The sequence below is a fragment of the Palaemon carinicauda genome, chromosome 23 (assembly GCF_036898095.1).
Source record: "Palaemon carinicauda isolate YSFRI2023 chromosome 23, ASM3689809v2, whole genome shotgun sequence".
In the NCBI taxonomy this organism is placed as follows: domain Eukaryota; kingdom Metazoa; phylum Arthropoda; class Malacostraca; order Decapoda; family Palaemonidae; genus Palaemon; species Palaemon carinicauda.
In genome coordinates this window covers 111,575,266-111,599,155 of record NC_090747.1, presented here as the reverse complement: position 1 = coordinate 111,599,155, position 23,890 = coordinate 111,575,266, and the positions used below count along the sequence as shown (strand labels likewise).

General features: G+C 40.2%; 1 protein-coding gene across 1 annotated transcript in view; it reads right to left on the bottom strand.

Moving 5' to 3' along the window:
• Positions 1–365: 365 nt before the first annotated feature.
• The window catches only part of Hacd2 (3-hydroxyacyl-CoA dehydratase 2), a 46,334-nt gene continuing 22,809 nt past the window's right edge, over positions 366–23,890 (bottom strand). The window contains exons 5-10 of the mRNA XM_068347387.1: positions 20,317–20,424; positions 19,607–19,734; positions 10,467–10,579; positions 9,921–10,043; positions 9,152–9,270; positions 366–6,817 (exon numbers count right to left, since the gene is read on the bottom strand). Coding sequence (XP_068203488.1) covers positions 6,735–6,817; positions 9,152–9,270; positions 9,921–10,043; positions 10,467–10,579; positions 19,607–19,734; positions 20,317–20,424 — 674 coding nt within the window. The 3' untranslated portion in view covers positions 366–6,734. The remainder of the gene's footprint in view (positions 6,818–9,151; positions 9,271–9,920; positions 10,044–10,466; positions 10,580–19,606; positions 19,735–20,316; positions 20,425–23,890) is intronic.

Sequence of the window (23,890 nt, the reverse complement as noted above, 5' to 3'; positions counted from 1 at the left end):
AATTCCTCTCAATACAGATAAAATTGACATTTCATTTACTAGTAATTGTTCTTGAACATTAATTTAGTACAGTATTCAAGTATCTATAATTAAAATTCCAATAATTTATTAAATGTTTATACAATGTAGATTTTCTTGGTGCCTAATGAATAACGTAAATTGAATTACTCTATTAGAGAAAATGTTTTGGGTATTTTGAGTATGAATTAATGAGTACAGGGAAACTTCATTTACAGATATACTTTGTAAGTTTTTGTCTCCTTTACAGATAATACTGTGCAAGTTTTGTCTTACCTCATGGACAAAGATTTCAGAAAGCTGGGGTTTTTACAACTCCCTTTATCATATAGGTAATAACAAACATGTTTACTCAATAATATATCTATTTTGATCATAAGGCATTTTCATTTCTACCATTTATATTCAAATGTTCACATGGAAAACCCCTCAATGAGAGAACTCTTAATAATCATTCAGACATTCTTGTAAATATTATTCTGAATAATGATGGCTAATCAGAATGCTTGCGGCTAAGACTTGTTATAGCAAATAGATGACCAGACACTGGAATGCTATGTACAATGTACAGCAAAGCCGCGCTACTATTCGCACACGCAAGGCTGTAGTACAGTTGTCCCTCAACTTTCACAGAACACCAGGAATTATATGCAAGATTTTTCTTTTTCACTTATAATTACAAAATTTTAATGTACCCCAAATTTTTATGTTGATATTTTAATTTATACATATATGTATAATTTAAATATTGCTCTAATACAATATTCAATAAGAGCAAGACATTCAAATCAAAATTTCAAAAAGTACTTTGTATTTTTCCTAACTATACAAACCTTAGTCCTTCAATAGGAGTATGATTTCAACGAAGCTGGAATGCCGTTTAACATTATTGAGGGGTGTAGTTGCTGGCAGATGGAGTGAGAGCCCTGCTCATCTGACTTTTGACCCGGGAATTACAGGCTTGTATAGTTAGGAAAAAGATAAATTACCCTAAAATATTCTTCATTTGTTCCTACAATAATACCATCCATCGTCCTTTAATAGGAAGCTTATCCTTAGCAGGAAGCAAGTTCCTGAAACAAAATTGGCTGGTTCACTTTCTGAGAATTGTCACAGGACTTGGTCCTGTACAGGATCTTTAGATGACACCTATTAAGCTCCTAACGACCAGGCCAGGAAAATTTCACAGATGTTAAAGTAAGTCCCTATCAAGTGACTGGTAGACAATCAAGGAAGGACTTATATGTGTGTAGAGGTTAGTTTTGAATGTACACGAACATTTATCAGGAATGTTTACGTACATTTTGCCCATTCCAGAAAAGCTTCAAAGTGGCTCAATTATGAGGCTTGTATGCATCCACCATCCAGAACAGCACATAATGGAAAGACTGCCCAAGAAAGGGGACGTTAGAGAGAGAGGTCAGCCATTCTTACCTTTCCTTCTAAATTTAAACATTACAAACGCTATCTTGGAAGAGATTATTTTTGTCCTGTGAGAGACCTAGGTTCAATACACCTGTTGAAGAAGTACCACTGGGCCAAGGCTAAAGGTATCCAAGGGCCTAAGAATGAAGGTTATTTGGCATTTCCTAAGTACTTCCTTTATAGCCTGTTACTGACAGGTTCTTCCTGAAAGCTAGGGTAGATCTGATATATATGACTGTGCACTCCTTCCCAGGATCCCCGCTGGTTTTAGGATAGGCACGTATGATGGTAAAAAGCCAGAAAGAAATTGTGTTGTGGGGTATCTTCTTTATGAGATAAAGTCTCTGGTGCTCCACTGCAAGTTTTCTTTAGGAAGTCTTCCTTCTAGGACTGAGAAAATCTTTTTGGTGTTCCACCTGAAGTTTTATATAGGAAGGGTCTATGTCTTCACAGGGCAGAAAAGCAAGTCATCCTGATTCCCACTAATCACTTCTTGTAGAAGGTGAAGGAACTTCCATCCTTTAGAATGACTCGTGGCATACAAAAAGCTATGCCACTTGCCTACTTGCTTTGCTGAGGTTAATGATAGTAAAAAGAATGTCTTAAGGGTCCAGTCCTTGTCTGACATCCATCTCAAGGGCCTGACTGAGAGACTAATTATCTCTAGCGACATTCCATAACGTTGCTCAAGCTTCCAAGGAGGGAAAGACCTACATAATTCCCATGAAGATGAAAAGTATGACTTTTAGTCTGCCGAGTGATAGCTTTTTACATCTATGATTAAGAGGAGCTTCTCAGAAGGAAGTCAGTTCATCCAGATGCCATTCAGCATGTAGCCACCAGGGTCACCCTGAGACCCAATGGTATCAACTGTCAGTTGAGCAATCGGGGAATTAGGTAGAAGGGCCCACATGTCCCAATTATCCTGGGGGAGTTGAAAGGCATCCTTGAATGCTACAGATGGGTTTGGAACTAGCAGAGCTGAATACTGTATATCTGGGGCCACATTATTGGTGTTAGGGTGTCTAACTCGGCCTTCTTACCTGGAAACAGTTCAAAGAGGTCTACAAAGTTTGGTCTATGGATAGTAGCACTCAAGTGCCTGTATATCTTGATCCCTGTCTTTGGTGTTAAGGTGTCTAACTCAGCCTTCTTACCTGGAAACAGTTTCAAGAGTTCCAAGAAGTTTGGTCTATAGATGAAATGCCATTCAAGTGCCTGTATATCTGGATCCCAGTCAATTTCCATTTAAGAGCATGGTACATAGATGCATAGTCTGTTTCATGAATCATCATTATTTCACCTCGACTAGATCTGTGACACGATGCGATTTCTTGAAGCCTCTTTTCATCTGCTTGGCAAAAATCTACTGTATTTCAAACTAAGTAATTCTAAATTACTGGGAAGAATAAGGTGACAAGTGCTCCATAACAAGTCCGTCATGATCAATAGAAGTACAATCACTTGGTAATGGTTGGTGATGGAGAATGCAGAGACTGATCATGTAGAGAAGGGCAGTGAGGGGGGTCAATGATGAGAAAACCTTAAATAGTCTTCATTTTCACGAGAAGCATGATTTTGCTGCACATACGAGCAAGAAAACCGATAGTAGTTCCTCTTCCACCACGAGTGAGCGTCTCTCTCTTCAGGTGAGGTCTAAAATCTTCTTAAATGGAGAGGCTGAGGTGTCCAACAAACGTCCAGGAGAAAGCGTGTATTCATGAGTAATTATACTTTGTACCACTACACCTTCTCGGGAATGGGTAAGTTCTTAGTATATTGTACACTGTTCCTCCCTCGCTTATGCAAGGAAAGATCGGTCTAAGTACCACTAATTCTGGCTGATCGGTCTTCTAGGAGTTTGACGATAACTTTGGGCCAGTAGTAGCAGCATTCCCAGGTTCAATCAAGGGTACTCCATTAAATATGAGATGGAGCACAGGTAAAAGGTGTAGCACATACTAATGCTTCTTCCCAGTATGGGTTAGTATTTGGAACACACCATCCCTCTCTTAACCATGAGAAAGCTAAATCAGTTGATTACCGAGGAAAGGGGGAAGAGGAGGTGGTGCCCTTCATTTCGATCAACATTGCGCAGGCTCAGTTTGGTATAAGATTACATACAGACATTCCTTCCATGATGGGTTGGGTCTAGGTATCACACCATCCTTCCCATGCGAATGTGGGGAGAGATCGGTCGGTCTACGTGTATGCAAATCCTATCTTGGTCTTGCTCGATATTTTTGACAAATCTTCCACCTATTCTTCTAGAAGTAGCTCAACTAAGAGGCAGGAGGAGGAGGTACTGTACTTGAAGTTTGACTTCTATGGGCTTGTGCTAGTCAATGATGATACTCGCACTTTTCAAAGCAGAGGAGACATTACTTGATGATGCGCCCTTGCCATCTCCCCTGGGGTCAGAAAGAATGCCTGAAGAATGCCTAATTTCTTAGGGTCACGTAATCTTTGAAAGGCCATACTAGTGAGGAAATGATGCAACAGATGTGACGGCCAAAAGGAACAAGTAGGCAGTGCATAACCGCAAGTTTGCACAAAACTCGCATATTTACAGTTTATCCAAAAAACAACTGCATAATCCTTGTCTTCAGTCTTTAAGTCAGGAAGAAGTACTGTACGTCTATACAGCGTGCGGCCAAAATTGAGAGCTTTGCTTCCTGATGGGTGGTCGAGGATTACCCACCATGCCACTGCAGCTACAAACTCCTTGTTAAAAGTTTAACGGCTGTTCCAGCTTAGCTTGAATCTTTCTCCTATTAACGGACAATGGTTTGTATTCATGTAGGAAAAAAGTGTAAATTATTGTTCAAATTTACATTTATCTTTAAATGACATTTTGTTTAAATAGTCTGTTTTCATGGATAAAATGTTACTGTTCAAATAAAACCTCACACTCACCTCTAAACACAAAAAAATTACAAATATATTGATTTCATCATAACTAATATATATAATACAGTACACATATAGAGAATTGTCTGCTTCCTTGATAGCCTATTGAAATCTCTAGATAAAGTAACTAATAAATAAGGAACTTTTAAGTCACAATTATCAGGATTCTCTTATTTGAAGTTTACCTCTATTACAGGCACACAAATTCAAAGTACAGTATATATAATGTACACACTGAAAATTAAAGCAATGAAACCACATGACCTACAATAAGAAATTCTATAGAGGACAATTCTACCACCTTTTTGTAAATACTTCCAGCACTGAATATCTTATAAGCAATTCTCTAAACTGCACTCATCTTATGAAGTGCCCACATAGTAAATAAACATTTGAAAAATGTACAGTACATAGAAATAGCAGAAAACTGCTAATAACTGTTGTTATAAAGTCAACAAATTTGATTTCATGATATCGAAAAATATGGTAACTTGCATGTTTGATGTGAATCATGATACAAAATCCTTTAACCATACACATGTAAACCATTCAAAATTTAAAACTAGCTTTATTTTTTTCATATATGTATGAGTAAAATGTCTTACTGACATAAAAATGCTTAATTATTGAAACAATGAGGCTAAGAGGATATTCTCTCTTGAGACAGTGTGTGACCTATTTCACTTTCCTGAGAGTAGAAATACCATAAAAAAATTCCTCTTCATTGTAACAGATGCCTTAAGTAATTATTTGCATTGTTCTTCACATCCTTAACATCTAAAATAAGGAAATATAACACAAAAATGAACTAAAAACAATTTTCTGACATTTAAGCAAATGGAAATTATGTCCTACACTAACAAGCCATTTCCTGAAAGATTTAAGAGAAAATTTATAGTGTACTAAACTAAAAACCAGTACAGAGTACACCTTAGTCTTATCTTCAACCTTGTGAACTTAAAAATTAGGAAATTTATGCTAAAAAAATAAGTAAAAAAAACTTGATAACTTTCAAATTTAAATCATGTTAATTTCATAAGCAAAGAAGATATATAATACATCAGTAGGTCAATACAATTTTCAATGAGGACAAAACCTTTTTGGTCTTTTTTTTTTCTTTTAGCTATCATACTTATGTTAACTTCCAAGATAAGATTGTCATTTTTTGGGACCTTTCTTTAAGTTTTCATAATCATGTTAATTTCCAAGACAAGATTTTATATATAGAATTTTTCTATATCAATGCAATTAGAGAAATCATTAAATACATACATACATATACCAAGGCACTTCCCCCAATTTTGGGGGGTAGCCGACATCAACAAATGAAACAAAAACAAAAAAGGGGACCTCTACTCTCTACGTTCCTCCCAATTAGAGAAATCGTTAAATAAAACTAAAAGCTCAAACCTAAGTTCTCTCAGCTATAGCAAGGCATTTGCTCAGCTGCTATATACTTGACATTTTCCAGATTGATATACAATGATGAGAGTGTAACTGAAGCTTTAAAATTTTTTACAATTTCACCCTATTCAGAAAAGCTGTTATTCCATTAACCACCCCACTTCCAGAATTGAATATTATTCAAAATTTCATCCTCTTTTTGGTTATGACATCAAAGTTCATTTCCATTAACCTACTCGGTTACATTTTTTGGTTTTCCTGTTCTGGAAAGTGAAAAGCAATACTAAAATCCCTTTCCAGCAAATTGTTAAGTCTACAAATTAAAATTTACTTCCTCAAATCATGGTGCGTTGTAACTTCTGACCCCTTCATCATTTGGATACCATAAAATGCAAATCTAAACTAAAAGAAAATTCTAAATTCTTTCAAGATACCTTATTTTATATAAATTCATAAAAAAAAAAAAAATTACTAAACTTAAATTTTCATTAATTTTTTTTGCACAAACTGTATAGGATACTTTACAATGGATGGAATGAGAAGATAACAAACTAATTTGGCAAAACAACAAGACCGAGAATCATACCAGCTTCAGCATTCTCTCTTGTAAATGGCATCTACTATTCTTTCACTACAAATGACTAGATGAACAAACCTGCGAATTCCACATAACATAGAAAACATGAATAGTACAAACACGGGGTAACAGGAAAAAGGATCCCACACATGCATACAATGAACGCTAAACTGCAGTGGAGTATAAATGCATAGATATGTCCATGCGTGGTATATATTCTCCACACAGGAACAATATGTTATAGCCTTTAGCTGCAATCTAAACATTCCTAACACTTTGTTTGAATGTGATATGGTTACGATATAAAACATCACAGAATATACAAAGTATCCCTTGGTAATAAACGACAAACCGACATTAATACTAAGGTAAGGTTTACCACATTGTCCGTTAACGTCCTCTACGCAAACTTTTTCTTCCAGCTCTTGGGGCCAATTTTCTTAATCCTCAAATGATACATGTGGTTCATCATCTTGTACATTGCTGAAAGAAAGATTCAGCCAATAGGTAAAGGGTAAGTTATCTTGCATATGGTTCAAGTCCTTGTACTATATTTAATTTTTGGACAATTTGATTACAAAACTTTAAAACCCCAGCAATATTATTAAGAAAAAAAAAAAACACAAATGACCAGATGTCTGAAATGCAAAATTTACTTCTGAGAGGTAACCTGCTAGTTATGAAAACACTAAAGAGTGGAAGTTTGATAATGAAATTTGTTATTTCTATACTTATCTGGAGTTCATATTCTTCCCTAGGAAGCTTAGTTTAATCAAGATTTTCCCTCTAAAATAAAAATATTTCCCATTTAATAATATATCAATACACTTGTGCATCTAGTAAAGTAATGAGACAATCTAGTGTGGTTAACATATAGCTGGTATAAGCCCTACTGTATCTGTCTTCAGTCTTCAAGTCTATATCATTTCTTACTCTCTTGACAAAAGTCAGTAGGGAAGTTTTGACTGATTAAGATTGCCATGCATCTTTGGTATGATTCAAGCTCTTGCACATAGACAGGGAACAAAGTTTCTTTTTTTAAAGGATTCAACATGAGGAGAGTGATGGAAATGGAGGTAAATGGAACAAGGAGGAGAGGGAGACCAAAGCGAAAGTGGATGGACTGTATCAAGGATGACTTTCGATCAAAGGGATTAACCGGCGATGAAGTGTGGGACTTTGGTAGATGGAGAGCGCTGGTCAGAAACATCGACCTCACATAAAGGTGGGAAAAGATGCAGACAAAGAAGAAGAAGAACAACATTAATTGAAGACAACTGACAAGGAGGTGAGAGCCAGCGCCATCAAGCAGTCACTGAACGGGAAGGAGTGCAGAGTTGGAAAGTATATGGGGTCTGGCAGCCAGTCCAGTGACCCTTAACCCTTTCCTCATCAATCATAGAGAAATTTTCTTTTGCTTATACCGTCCTCACTGGCTGAGCAGCAGAAAGGGAATCCAGTTGGGGATGTGGCCATGTGTATGAACATCAGGTGAGTATAACAATTACAAAATTTTATTATTAAAATTGTTTATTTCCAGGAACCTTCCTTATGTTCATATTGCTGACTCCCACACTCTGATGGAGATACGTCGCCAGTGAAGGAAAGAAATCGTTCATTTGTATTGGTGTAACATACCATCTCAAAATAAATTGTGAAATGAGAATTGATTATTTCCCTGAATATTACATTATCTTCTAATAAGTGTACGGTACAGTTCCTATTTATATAAACCCCAATGCCATATAACTAAAATAGAATTCTTTAACTCGGAAAAATATAAATTAAACCTAAAAATGTTATTAGACCACATCAGCAGCTATGCACTAACCCCTAAAGCCAAGCAATCTTGATAAAGAAATCAGGATTCTTTAGCGAATACCGACACAGTACGACATTACGCTGCCGCCAAACGCTTAGAAAAGAAATATTTCAGTAGAAATTACGATATGTAGCTGTACTTCTAATGCTACTAGACTTGGATCAATTCTTAGTGAGTCTCCACGACCAAACTTTTGACAAGAAATTACATCAAGTTTTTTGACAAAGAACTATTTGGGACTGATCCCACAAAAGGAATAATTAATCTAGCTTACCTTTAATGCTGATATTTTTGACCAAATAATACTGCATGGCTCTTACCAGACAAAAAAATTTATCTGATTTATTGCTCAACTAACTACATTTAGAAGAATTATTTTTTCTGCTTGACAGATCTGCTAAGATGTTTAACATTTGTCCAAGTCAATAGCATCTTTACTATCCGGTACAAGGATAGTACCCTTGTCCCCCTTGGTTCAGAAAGTAGGTCAACGTTGATGTATTGTCTGAATCCACGGCCCTGATTTTCAATACCACATTTGTTCCTGGTCTTGATGAGCTTTGAATATTTCTAGAAGCTCCAAGCATCTCATATGAGAAGCTGATTCCTACATCATCCTGACAGATGTAAAAAATCTAAGGTTGCTCTCCATCCTTCCCGGGAAGCATTTGTGAGCACAAAGATCTGGGATTTTAATTTCCAAGGAAACGACCCGAGAAAACTGAATGCAATTAACATACTAACTCTGTTTTCATCATCTTCCAATTCAGAAAGTTGATCCCAAACATTACTTACTGGTTTCCCATTTATTTACATCTTAGTGCAGGAAGTTTCGCGCATTTGTTTTTCAAGGGACTCATTTCGGAGCGAAGCAACATGAACACCAAGGAGATTCATTGAAATGATATGTGTGTTTCTCTTACAAATAGAGATTCAAATGATATGTGTGTTTCTCTTACAAATAGAGATTCAATACTCTTAATTCAAGTACTTACCTGGGAAGAAAAAGAAGAGCAGGTAACATCTCAAAAGAGTAGGGAAGTGAAAGCTGAAGTTATACCAGTTAGGTAGAGCTACAGAGTACTTCCCAGTTTCTTCAAAGTATGGGATATCCCTGAAAAACAACCAGAATAACTTTTAGTTTTATTTCAGAACCTGTAAGAAGTACAAAGTAATCCTTTTAATAAATGATTCACTACAAAATCACATGTTTAAGTGATGTAACTCGTTCTAAATTATTTTAAAAATGCAAGTTATTGAACTTAGCTACTTAAAATTAAGACATTAATGAATTTCTTGTTTTTAAATATATCAATTTTATCATTTCTGTCATTATCAAACATTTCAGATTTATCTATGGCTTAAATGTTTCATATAACTAAAGAAAATGACATGATATACTAAAATTACCCATTATAAAATCATTATAATTCTTACTTCAAAATTCAAAAAGTAGATAATATAATGTTACAAAAGAATTGAAAGTGAGGAACACAGTACAAACTGTGCTTATCATTATTGTTTTACATTCCCAGGATTCATTCTTAATTTCATTTCTAAATTAAAGCTTTAATATTCTTCAAATGTAAAATAATATATAATGTCTTCAAATTAATTCAAAAAATTAAATACTTCACTTTCTTTATGTACATGAAAGCTAGAATATAATTTATGGTTGTATGAAGACAATTCTCTAAATTAGGGATAAAAATACCCATAAAATCTTTATCAATTAATGAGAATAAACAAAACTTCATACGTTACCTAAGAATAACAATGCCTTCGCAAATGAAGCCAAGAGGATATAATGGAATCCAAATAGTGTATCTAAGCCAAGTAAGGAAGCCAATATTTATGTCATACACACGCAGCATGTAATATGGATACCTGCAAAAGAATATTTTCTGGTCAACTTAATTTGGTATTACTGAGAAGATTAATAAAACAAACAAGCATTTCTCAAAAAACTAATTATGTTTCAGATACATTTTTTTCGAGACTAGACAAATAACAGAGGAATAACCACTGAAATTAGAAAAAATCAAAGCTAATAACAGTGAAGACCAATCAATTTATAAATAGCTTCTATATCACCTATATAAAGGTAACTTTTCCTGATATCAAACCATTTACTGTATATGTATAAATGAGATGAAATGGATAGATGGAACACTGTAAAATCAAGAAGTATTTATACATCAGTCAATGGTTATCTATACCTAGACTTAGTGTTTAGAAATTTCATTTAAGAGCCAATTCTTAAGAGATACAAATGACAGCATTAAAACTTTTCATCTTTGAGAGAATTACCTGACAATTTCAATAAGTGACCAGATAAGGAACAGGTAGAATATTACTGGCTTTGGCTGCATTCGCTCTTCACCTTCAATCAGGCAAAAGAATATGATTCCTCTACCACAAACCTGGAAAACAGAATAATAATCAAATAAAAAAAGTTTTTATATTTTATGGCATAAAAATATTTTAATGTATTCTGAAATGTCATAATAGTTAATGTAACAATTAGAATGGGTATGGTGTAATAATAACTTAAAACCTTATAATCAATATTTCTGAACCCACATTTGAAGTACTGTATACATTTACTACCAAGTTTGGAGGATGAGCAAGATAAAAAAAGATTCTCTTTGATACTTTATATATCATATTGATTTGAAATGTTATCTACCAATCAATTCTTACAAAACATCTGTTGCCCAAAGAAGTCTGAAACCCTCATCCACTAAGAGGTAAAGCCCAACATCTCATTCATGTATGAAGCTTCATTCTCCAACTTATGCATCTGTGTTCAGTTAGAGAAAAAGAGGGGGATCTCATTCACAGTATATCCACCTTTCAAAAATCCAATCTGAGCATAATCATATGGGAAAACATTATACCTTAATCAGCTAAGTAGCTTGTCGACTTCATTTTATAAAAATCATTCTTCCAGGTCCAATGTTAGCTATCATCATGTGGGCTCAAGGACAGCTATATTTGCATGTTTGATCTAGAAGCTGGTGAACTAGCCATAAAAATGGGTTAAAGAGAAATTACTACCAAGATACCACTCTAGAAAGCTTATGTATACAGAGTTGAATAGCAACTCTTACTGGATGAAAGGCTTGAAAAGCTAACTGGGAGAGGCCAAAGTAAGCATGAGGTTATAAGACTACTGTATACCTCCAAACTTTATTGTCAATTAAAAAGCGTACAATAACATTAAAGGGAGACATTCCCAGATAAAAGAAGTTAAACCACAACTCTTCACTTATGTAAAAAGATGTTTGAATGTGACAGAAGTAGCCAAAAGGAGACCCTTAAAATAGGTTTGCCTGGTCAAAAGACTGAACTTGGGTATAAAAATGAGAAATTGAAGATGTTAGCAGCATTTTTGTAATAGGGTTAGAAAAACTAAAGGCTTTTGAGTATTCTATCAGAACTTTGACAGGACACGGGAGCAACTCCTAACTGTGGTCATAACATGTCTGACAGGGAGTGTTTTGAAAATGAGAGGGAGTGTTTTGAAAATTACCAGCTGAGTTGGTACCTGGATGTGAATCTGCAGTATACCAATATGATTCAGAAGAAATACAGTAAAGGCTAAAAGGGAAGTCTTTTGATAGTTGAGTCTTATGGAAGACCTTTCAAGTGAATTTGAAGAATCTGTGACACTGTGAAAGTCCAAGGAATGTTGTCAGCCCAGAGAAACTTGGAATAGATTTTTCTCCACATGAAGGTTGCAGATGAGAAGCTCAATTTTATAAGAAAGAACTTTGGAGGGGATTTTGTCTTGTAATCCTTGGTGGCCTTGACAAGGGAGAAAATGAGTGGCAAAAAAATAAATAGAGAGCTATCCAAGAATCTAGACTGGATACTTTCCAGATGAGGTGCAATGCTTATAAATTCATGAGCTTTCTGCCTTCCTCTTATCAAATGTTAAGAGTTTCTGAGGCAGAAGACCTAACATAGATGGACTGAAGTGCATGCAATACAAAGATGAGCGACCGAGTGTTATATAAGGGATGATAAACTGCTAAGAACACTTTATAGCAGATTTATGAAGCAATTGGCTATGTGAAAGTTTTTTATAGTAGGATATTCGTCCATTAAGCGGATGAGAAAATAAAATGCACACTGAATGCCGTCTAGTTTCCTTTTGAAGTTATTCCCTTCTCAGAGAAATCTATTCTTTATCTATACAATGTGCACTGCATGATGGCATTACAAAATGTTATTTTCCTTAGTAAAATAAATTTTTGAATATACTTACCCGATGATCATGTAGCTGTCAACTCCGTTGCCCGACAGAAATCTAAGGTCGGGATACGCCAGCGATCGCTATACAGGTGGGGGTGTACACAACAGCGCCATCTGTGAGCAGGTACTCAAGTACTTCTTGTCAACAAGAACTCAATTTTCTCCTCGGTCTACTGGTTCTCTATGGGGAGGAAGGGAGGGTCCTTAAATTCATGATCATCGGGTAAGTATATTCAAAAATTTATTTTACTAAGGAAAATAACATTTTTCAATATTAATCTTACCCGATGATCATGTAGCTGATTCACACCCAGGGTGGTGGGTGGAGACCAGCATACATGTTAACATTAGAAGCTAAGTATCCCGTATTTCATTTTAGCAGTTATTCAAAATAACAAACATAAAATAAATAAGTACCTGGTAAGGAAGTCGACTTGAACCATTACTCTGCCTTTTTAAGTACGTCTTCCATACTGAGCCTAGCGATCCTCTTAGGATGCTGAGCGACTCCTAGGTGCTGAAGTATGAAGGGCTGCAACCCATACTAAAGGACCTCATCACAACCTCTAATCTAGGCGCTTCTCAAGAAAGAATTTGACCACCCGCCAAATCAACCAGGATGCGGAAGGCTTCTTAGCCTTCCGTACAACCCAAAAAACAACAAGTAAAAAGCATTTCAAGAGAAAGATTAAAAAAGGTTATGGGATTATGGGAATGTAGTGGTTGAGCCCTCACCTACTACTGCACTCGCTGCTACGAATGGTCCCAGGGTGTAGCAGTTCTCGTAAAGAGACTGGACATCTTTGAGGTAAAATGATGCGAACACTGACTTGCTTCTCCAATAGGTTGCATCCATAACACTCTGCAGAGAACGGTTCTGTTTGAAGGCCACTGAAGTAGCGACAGCCCTAACTTCATGTGTCCTTACCTTCAGCAAAGCAAGGTCTTCTTCCTTCAGATGAGAATGGGCCTCTCTAATCAAAAGCCTGATGTAGTAAGAAACTGCGTTCTTAGACATCGGTAAAGCAGGTTTCTTGATAGAACACCATAAAGCTTCTGATTGTCCTCGTAATGGCTTTGTACGTCTTAAATAGTACTTAAGAGCTCTTACTGGGCAAAGTACTCTCTCTAGTTTGTTCCCCACCAAGTTGGACAGGCTTGGGATCTCGAACGACTTGGGCCAAGGACGAGAAGGAAGCTCGTTTTTAGCCAAAAAACCGAGCTGCAAGGAACATGTAGCCGTTTCAGATGTAAAACCTATGTTCCTGCTGAAGGCGTGGATCTCACTGACTCTTTTAGCTGTTGCTAAGCAAACGAGGAAAAGAGTCTTTAATGTGAGATCCTTAAAAGAGGCTGATTGAAGCGGTTCGAATCTTGCTGACATCAGGAACCTTAAAACCACGTCTAGGTTCCAGCCTGGTGTGGACAACCGACGCTCCTTTGAGGTCTCAAAAGACCTAAGGAGGTCCTGTAGATCTTTGTTGGTGGAAAGATCTAAGCCTCTGTGGCGGAAGACCGCTGCCAACATGCTTCTGTAACCCTTGATCGTAGGAGCTGAAAGGGATCTTACATTCCTTAGATGTAACAGGAAGTCAGCTATCTGCGTTACAGAGGTACTGGTTGAGGAAACTGCATTCGCCTTGCACCAGCTTCGGAAGACTTCCCATTTTGACTGATAGACTCTGAGAGTGGATGTCCTCCTTGCTCTGGCAATCGCTCTGGCTGCCTCCTTCGAAAAGCCTCTAGCTCTTGAGAGTCTTTCGATAGTCTGAAGGCAGTCAGACGAAGAGCGTGGAGGCTTGGGTGTACCTTCTTTACGTGCGGCTGACGCAGAAGGTCCACTCTTAGAGGAAGAGTCCTGGGAACGTCCACTAGCCATTGCAGTACCTCGGTGAACCATTCTCTCGCGGGCCAGAGGGGAGCAACCAACGTCAACCGTGTCCCTTCGTGAGAGGTGAACTTCTGAAGTACCCTGTTGACAATCTTGAACGGAGGGAACGCATACAGGTCTAGATGGGACCAATCCAGAAGAAAGGCATCCACGTGAACTGCTGCTGGGTCTGGAATCGGAGAACAATACATCGGGAGCCTCTTGGTCATCGAGGTAGCGAATAGATCTATGGTGGGCTGACCCCACAGGGCCCATAGTCTGCTGCAAACATTCTTGTGAAGGGTCCACTCTGTGGGGATGACCTGACCCTTCCGGCTGAGGCGATCTGCCATGACATTCATGTCGCCGTGAATGAACCTCGTTACCAGCGAAATCTTTCGATCTTTTGACCAAATGAGGAGGTCCCTTGCGATCTCGAACAACTTCCTCGAATGAGTCCCTCCTTGCTGGAGATGTACGCCAAGGCTGTGGTGTTGTCGGAGTTCACCTCCACCACCTTGCTTAGCTGGAGGGACTTGAAGGTTATCAAGGCCAGATGAACTGCCAAAAGCTCCTTGCAGTTGATGTGAAGTGTCCTTTGCTCCTGATTCCACGTGCCCGAGCATTCCTGTCCGTCCAGTGTCGCACCCCAGCCCGTGTCCGATGCGTCCGAGAAGAGACGGTGGTCGGGGGTCTGAACAGCCAATGGTAGACCTTCCTTGAGAAGAATGCTGTTCTTCCACCACGTCAGTGTAGACCTCATCTCTTCGGAAATAGGCACTGAGACCGCCTCTAGCGTCATGTCCTTTCTCCAGTGAGCAGCTAGATGATACTGAAGGGGGCGGAGGTGGAGTCTCCCTAACTCGATGAACTGGGCCAGCGATGAAAGTGTCCCTGTTAGACTCATCCACTGCCTGACTGAACATCGGTTCCTTCTCAGCATGCTCTGGATGCATTCTAGGGCTTGACTGATCCTTGGGGTCGACGGAAAAGCCCGAAAAGCTCGACTCTGAATCTCCATACCTAGATAGACAATGGTTTGGGATGGGACGAGTTGGGACTTCTCTATATTGACCAGGAGGCCCAATTCCTTGGTCAGATCCATAGTCCATCTGAGATTCTCCAGACAGCGACGACTTGACGGAGCTCTTAAAAGCCAGTCGTCCAAATAGAGGGAGGCTCTGATGTCTGCCAAGTGAAGGAATTTGGCAATATTCCTCATCAGTTTGGTAAACACAAGAGGTGCCGTGCTTAGGCCAAAGCACAGGGCTTGGAACTGGTACACGACCTTTCCAAAGACGAACCTTAGGAAAGGTTGGGAGTCTGGATGGACGGGGACATTAAAGTACGCGTCTTTCAGGTCTAACGAGACCATCCAGTCTTCCTTCCTGACCGCTGCTAGGACCGACTTCGTCGTCTCCATCGTGAACGTCTGCTTGGTGACAAAAGCATTGAGAGCACTGACGTCCAGCACCGGTCTCCAACCTCCTGTCTTCTTCGCTACCAGGAAGAGACGGTTGTAGAAGCCCGGGGATTGATGGTCCCGGACTATGACTACCGCTCCCTTTTGTAGCAAGAGCGACACCTCTTGTTGCAACGCTAGCCTCTTGTCCTTCTCCTTGTAGTTGGGAGAGAGGTTGATGGGAGACGTTGCTAGAGGGGGACTGCGGCAGAACGGAATTCTGTACCCCTCCCTTAGCAACTTCACAGACTGAGCGTCTGCACCTCTGCTCTCCCAAGCTTGCCAGAAGTTCTTGAGCCTGGCTCCCACTGCTGTCTGGAGAGGTAGGCAGTCAGATTCTGCCTTTTGCGGACTTGGAACCCTTCTTCGATTTGCCACGGTGACTGTCGGCACGGGTACCTCCTCTGCTGGAGGTTCTGCCACGAAAGGGCGGGATGAACCTAGTAGCTGGTGTGTCCACTGCGGCAGAACGGAAAGGTCTAGGCACGGAAGGTAAAGCTTTAGCCTTACGTGCGGAAGACGCCATCAGGTCATGGGTATCCTTCTGGATCAACGAGGCAGCCATCCCCTTGATCAGCTCCTCCGGAAAGAGACACTTGGAGAGAGGAGCAAACAACAACTCCGACTTCTGGCAAGGAGTGATCCCAGACGACAAGAAGGAGCAAAGATGTTCTCTCTTCTTAAGCACTCCCGATACGTACGAAGCCGCAAGCTCACCAGACCCATCCCGAATGGCTTTGTCCATGCTAGACATGATAAGCATGGCAGAGTCCTTATCCGAAGGGGAAGTCTTTCTGCTTAACGCTCCCAAACACCAATCGAGGAAGTTGAAGATCTCAAAAGCACGAAAGACTCCCTTCAACAGATGATCCATGTCAGAAAAGGACCAGCAAATCTTAGATCGTCTCATAGCCAGCCTGCGGGGAGAGTCAACCAGACTTGAGAAGTCGCCCTGGGCAGAGGCAGGAACTCCCAAGCCGGGTTCCTCTCCCGTGGCATACCAGACGCTAGATTTGGAAGCAAGTTTGGTAGGCGGAAAGATGAAAGCAGTCTTTCCCAGTTGCTTCTTGGACTGCAACCACTCTCCCATAACCCTCAAAGCTCTCTTGGATGAGCGTGCGAGGACAAGTTTGGTGAAGGCAGGAGCTGCTGACTGCATGCCCAGAGCAAACTCGGAGGGAGGAGAGCGAGGGGTTGCAGACACAAACTGTTCCGGATACAAGTCCCTGAACAAGGCAAGGACTTTCCGAAAGTCTAAGGAGGGAGGCGTAGACTTGGGTCCTTCTAAGTCGGAGTGCGGATCGTCCAGATGTGCAGCTTCGTCATCAGATACTCCATCATCCGAAAGCTGAGTAGGAAGTGGCAAAGGTGGAGCAGAAAGCTGAACGGCTGAATCCGGCAGCACGGGTGCATGCGTAGCTGCTGCGGATCCAACATCATGCCGCTGCTGGTCAGTCTGCGAGCTGGCAACAACAAAAGCAGAGTGCTGGTGCGTGGGAGGGACTGCCGTGGGTTGCGGAGCATGCCGTATGGGATGCGGAGCATGCCGCATGGGTTGCGGAGCATGCCGCATTGTGTCAAAACACGGCAGCTCGACAGCACCTTCCCACTGCTGATGCGGTAGCTCACGCATGTCAACGGAGGGTGCAGCATGAACATGCGTCTGGCAGGGTGGACTGCGCATCGGAGGTGGAGCTCTCATAGGTGGAGTGTGGGAGCAGGCAGCCGCAGTATCTGCTGAGCGCACAACCGTGGCAGGTTGTAGGTTAACTGGTGCCGTGTCAACCTTCTCAGCACGATACTCCTGCATAAAGGAAGCAAGCTGAGACTGCATAGTCTGCAGCATGGACCACTTAGGATCTACCGTGGTTGGTGCGGCAACAGACGGAGTAGTTGCCTGCTGCGGAACCACTCTACCTCTCTTGGGAGGTGTGCAGTCTTCGGAAGACTGCGGCGAGTCCGAACTGACCCAGTGGCTACACCTGGGCCGTTGGACTCGCTCGGAAGGGACCTTACGCTTGAGAGGTCGTGAGACCTTGGTCCAACGTTTCTTCCTAGAAACTTCTTCCACAGACGAGGAATGATAGGGCTCATTCGTCTGTTTGTGGATGGGACGATCTCTGACAGATACGTCCGCAACCACTGAGGGTACATCCGTACGCTGATCAAGGCCTGCCGAACCCTTTGGTCCTTCGACATTGCTTCTCCCCTGGGCTTGGGAGCTTGCAAGAGGTCCCGGACTGGGAGGACGACTGGCACGAACAGATGTACCCTCATGCGCAACACTGACACTGACACTTTTCACTTCACTTGCACTCACAACACTTCCCACTGCACTTTGCGCTTTCAGCTCTTTGACATCTGCCAAAAGCTGATTACGGTCATTAGCCAATGACTCCACTCTGTCACCAAGAGCCTGAATGGCACGCATCATGTCCGCCATGGAGGGCTGAGCACTAGTAGCAGGGTCGGGAGTCACCACTACAGGGGAAGGAATAGGTTGAGGGGCATGGGGAGAGGAAAAATCAAAAGAGCGAGAAGAACTCCTCCTGATCCTATCCTTCTCTAGCCTACGTGCATTTTTAAGGAATTCGTTAAAATCGAATTCCGAAAGCCCAGCGCATTCCTCACATCGATCTTCCAATTGACAGGATTTACCCCTACAATTGGAACAAACGGTGTGAGGATCTATGGAGGCCTTCGGAAGACGCCTAGTACAAGCCCTAACACTACACTGCCTGTACTTAGGGACTTGAGACTGGTCAGACATCTTGAATTGTAGAAATAGTCAAGGGGGAATTCCAAAATCTAGCAAAGTTCGTTAACAATTAATCCAAATTAAATCAAAAAGCTTGCTAAGCTAATGATAAAGATTCCTGAATAGCGAAGGCTAAAAACTAGAGCGAATACATCACCAAAATCGTGAAAAACAACTCCAGAATCAACAGCGTATCCAAGTAGGTCTTGCCGGTGGCACGACAGAGGAAAAATTGAGTTCTTGTTGACAAGAAGTACTTGAGTACCTGCTCACAGATGGCGCTGTTGTGTACACCCCCACCTGTATAGCGATCGCTGGCGTATCCCGACCTTAGATTTCTGTCGGGCAACAGAGTTGACAGCTACATGATCATCGGGTAAGATTAATATTGAAAAATAATAAATGTTCTCAAAATGTATTATTTCAATACATACTGAAGGTACATATGTAACATGTTTTGAAGTACGATACAAGCTTTGCAACGAGAAAATATTAAGTAATTTTTTTTTCTACATAGAATTTTGATAGCATATCACCAGGAGTATGATAGCATTTATTATTCAACTTCGTTCTTAGCGCAGCACTTTAAGAATGCAATTACATTTACACTATTCATACTCATAATGGGAGGGTTCTAAACTGGATAGCACATCGTTAGTAGTCCAGAAAAGATAATAGATAGGGAAGAAAATAATTGGGAGATGTCTTTGAGTTGCTACATCACAATGAAATGTAAACGTACCTGGAACTCCACTTTACCTTGCCTAAGAATTATTTCAATGGCATTGACAGATATGCAGCCAATCTAGCCTTCCCCAACTTAACTTTGTCTCCTGGGGCACCATCATTAATCTTTAAGTACTATGCCATTACCACAGCATTGGATCCATTGCTTTCTTAGCAATATCAATTCTTTACCACATGTTTCTGTTTACACATCACACGAAGCACAATAATCTACTCTACCTAATAGTTTTGAATTTTAATAATTTTATGATATATATAAGAACACTCAGTCAATGCTTATTACAATACAATGATAGGATGATAAGTGAACACTTATTCAATGGTTTTTAACAGCATAGCATACATTTCCCTACCTGAACAATAGGCTCAAATACAGAACCTTTCGTATATCCAACCATTGGATGAAGTATTTCCAAGAACTGCGTTGTGAAACACATTTTTACCATCCATCCAACTGCTCCATATGTTCCTTCCATTGAGTCTGAAAAAAATTATCATGAAAGAAATAATTAATTAACAAAATGGTAAAGAAAACACAAGTGCATTAGTTCATACAATTAGTCATCTATGATTCTTTTCAAAACTGGCAATCCATCAGTCGACTTTGAATTTATGGTAAATTGTATTTAGAGCTTAAAGGCTGGTCAAAAGGAATTATTCTTTAGAATGAAGATAAAATAGAAACTTTCTATTACATTGCGCTTAATTGAAAGTTTAGTAATAAGATAAATTGGAAATGGATTCCAAAGAAGGGCCTATTTCCAAAATGAAATTTGGGCCAGATAAAAAAGGGATGTTTACAAAAGCCTGCAAGATCATGGCTTTCCACTATTGAATACTACTGTATATAATTATCTATAATTAGTAGTACAGAGGAGCACATAGGAAAACAAATAAAAAAACCCCTAACCAAAATGAAATTTGCGCCAGATAAAAACAAGTAGCTTACAAAAGCTTGTAAGGGCATTGCTTTTCACTATTGAATATTACTGTATATAATTATCTATAATTAGTAGTACAGAGAAGCACGTAATTATGGGTAACCAAATAAAAAATCACTAACCTGGTCCATCCTTCATGTACCTCATTGTCAACACTGACACTATGTAAATGAATCCTACGAACTGCCACAGGTTGTACAAGAATAAATATATATTCTTAACACTTTCTCCTGAAAATTTAAAAGAGGATAAAATTAATTGAATATCAAACAATTCTTTCAATAACCAAAGTTTTTCAGGCAAATTTGTAGCAAAAAAAAGAAAAAAAAAAAAAAAAAAAAAACACTGAACATGTCCTAAACAGAGGAATAAATCCTACTGATTTTAAGTACACATACCCTTAAGTTAAACTACTATTTTTCATACAGGATACTTTTTGCAGTGTCCTGTGACACCAGACTAAAGGATACTGGAAGTTCTTTGCAGCAGCCCCTGATTCTAGGTTGTATTAATAACTACCGTTTCTTTTCAGTTAAGCTTAACTGTCTAACTTCTTTAACTTCTTGACCCAATAGTTCCACCTTTCATTGAACAACTAGACCTCTTAAGATGGTATGGGTTGTTGAATGAAGAATCTGATAAACTCGATTGAATTGTGGAGTTTTCCAAATAAAAAAAAATATAAAATGAATGTTATAAAGCCCAAAATTCAATTACTATACAAGCATCTTCATTTCCTTTAATGCCTACATGGTTACAATCATCCTGTTCTCAATAAATAAGTTGTCATATATATCCAGAACCATAAATGAAAAAATATTTTAATTATAAAATAAATTTTTGAATATACTTACCTGGTGAATATATAATAGCTGCAACTCTGTTGCTCGACAGACACATACATAAAAAACTCGCGAGCGATCGCTTTGCAGGTTGCGGGTGTGCCCACCAGCGCCAACTGTCGGCCAGATACCACTCTCGGATGTAAACAAAACCTTCAATTTCTTCTCATCCCACTGCGTCTCTATTGGGGAGGAAGGGAGGGTCATTTAATTTATATATTCACCGGGTAAGTATATTCAAAAATTTATTTTATAATTAAAATATCATTTTTAAATATTTAACTTAGCCGGTGAATATATAATAGCTGATTCACACCCAAGGAGGTGGGTAGAGACCAGAGTTAATTATGTTTACAGCGTATAAGCTAAGAGTTTTTTCATTTTGGCAGTTATCAATATAACAAAACCAAAATAAATAGGTACCTGGTGAGGAAGTTGACTTAGACGATTACTCTGCCTTGTAAGTCTGTCTTCCTCACGGAGCCCAGCGATCCTCTTAGGATGCTGACAGACTCCCAGGAGCTGAAGTATCAAGGGCTGCAACCCATACAACAGGACCTCATCAAACCCCTAATCTGGGCGCTCTCAAGAAATGACTTTGACCACCCGCCAAATCAATCAGGATGGGAAAGGCTTCTTAGCCTTCCGAACAACCCATAAAACAATATTAAAAACATTTCAAGAGACAGATTAAAAGGATATTGGAATTAGGGAAGTGTAGTGGTAGAACCCTCACCCACTACTGCACTCGCTGCAACGAATGGACCCAGTGTGTAGCAGTCCTCGTAAAGAGTCTGGACATCTTTTAAGTAAAATGACGCGAACACTGACTTGTTTCTCCAAGAAGTCGCGTCCATAATACTTTGCAGAGATTTATTTTGCTTGAAGGCCACGGAGGTTGCTATATCTCTAACTTCGTGCGTCTTAACCTTAAGCAAACATCGGTCTTTCTCATTCAAGTGAGAATGAGCTTCTCGTATTAAAAAAATCTGATAAAATATGACAAAGAATTCTTTGACATAGGCAATGAAGGTTTCTTAACTGAGCACCATAATGCCTCAGATTTCCCTCGTAATGACTTAGTACGAGCTAAATCGAACTTAAGAGCTCTAACAGGACATAATACTCTTTCCAGTTCGTTGCCTACGATCTCTGATAAGCAAGGAATATCAAAAGATTTAGGCCAAGGACGAGAAGGCAGTTCATTTTTGGCCAGGAAACCAAGTTGAAGTGAACAAGTGGCTTTTTTCTGTAGAAAAGCCGATGTTCTTACTGAAGGCATGAAGTTCACTGACCCTTTTAGCCAAAGCCAAGCACACTAGGAAAAGTGTCTTGAGGGTGAGATCCTTCAGGGAGGCTGAATGTAATGGCTCAAACCTGTCTGATATGAGGAACCTTAGGACCACGTCTAAGTTCCATCCAGGAGTTGCCAAACGACGTTCCTTAGAGGTCTCGAAAGACTTAAGGAGATCTTGGAGATCTTTATTGTTGGAAAGATCTAAGCCTCTATGTCGAAAGACCGAAGCCAACATGCTCCTGTAGCCCTTAATCGTGGGAGCTGAAAGGGAGCGAACCTTTCTCAGATGTAAAAGAAAATCTGCGATTTGGGCTACAGAGGTACTGGACGAGGACACAGATGCTGACTTGCACCAGTCTCGAAAGACTTCCCACTTCGACTGGTATACTCTAATGGTAGAAGCTCTCCTAGCTCTTGCAATCGCACTGACTGCCTCCTTCGAAAAACCTCTAGCTCTTGAGAGTCTTTCGATAGTGTGAAGGAAGTCAGACGAAGAGCGGGGAGGCTTTGATGGACATTCTTTACGTGGGGCTGACGTAACAGATCTACCCTTAGAGGAAGACTTCTTGGAAAGTCTACCAGCCATTGAAGTACCTCGGTGAACCACTCTCTCGCGGGCCAGAGGGTAGCAACCAACGTCAACCTTGTCCCTCCGTGAGAGGCGAACTTCTGCAGTACCTTGTTGACTATTTTGAATGGTGGGAATGCATATAAGTCCATAAAAGACCAATCCAGTAGAAACGCGTCTATGTAGATTGCTTCTGTATCTAGGACTGGAGAGCAAAAGATTGGTAACCTTTTGGTCAACGAGGAGGCAAAGAGGTCTATGGTTGGTTGACCCCAAGAAGCCCAAAGACTCTTGCCCACGTCCTTGTGGAGGGTCCATTCCGTGGGTATCACCTGACCCCTCCGACTGAGACAGTCTGCCAAGACGTTCAAGTCCCCCTGGATGAATCTCGTCAACAGGGAGATGCCTCGAATTCTAGACCATAAGAGAAGGTCCCTTGCGATCTCGAGCAGCGTGAAGGAGTGTGTGCCTCCTTGCTTGGAGATGTACGCCAAAGTTGTGGTGTTGTCTGAGTTGACCTCTACCACTTAGTTTCGAAGACGCTTCCTAATATCATCAAGGCCAAGTGGACTGCTAATAGCTCCTTGCCGTTGATGTGCATGCTCTTCTGACTTGAGGTCCACCGACCAGCGCATTCCCGACCGTCCAGGGTCGCACCCAACCCAAACCCGACGCGTCTGAGGACAACACGTGGTTAGGGTTCTTGACTGCTAGGGATAGTCCCTCTCTCAGACTGATATTGCTGTCCCACCATTTCAGGCATGCCTTTATTGGTTCGGAGACTGGGAATGATACCGTCTCTAATGTCTTGTCCTAGTTCCAGTGAGAGGCTAGATGGAACCGGAGAGGCAGAAGGGGTAGTCTCCCTAGTGAGACAAACTGCTCCAGGGATGAGAGAGTCCCTACGAGACTGTTCCAACTCCTGACTGAATAAACGTTTTCTTTTCAGCATTAGTTGGACTTCAAGCAGGGCTTGACTGCGAATCTCC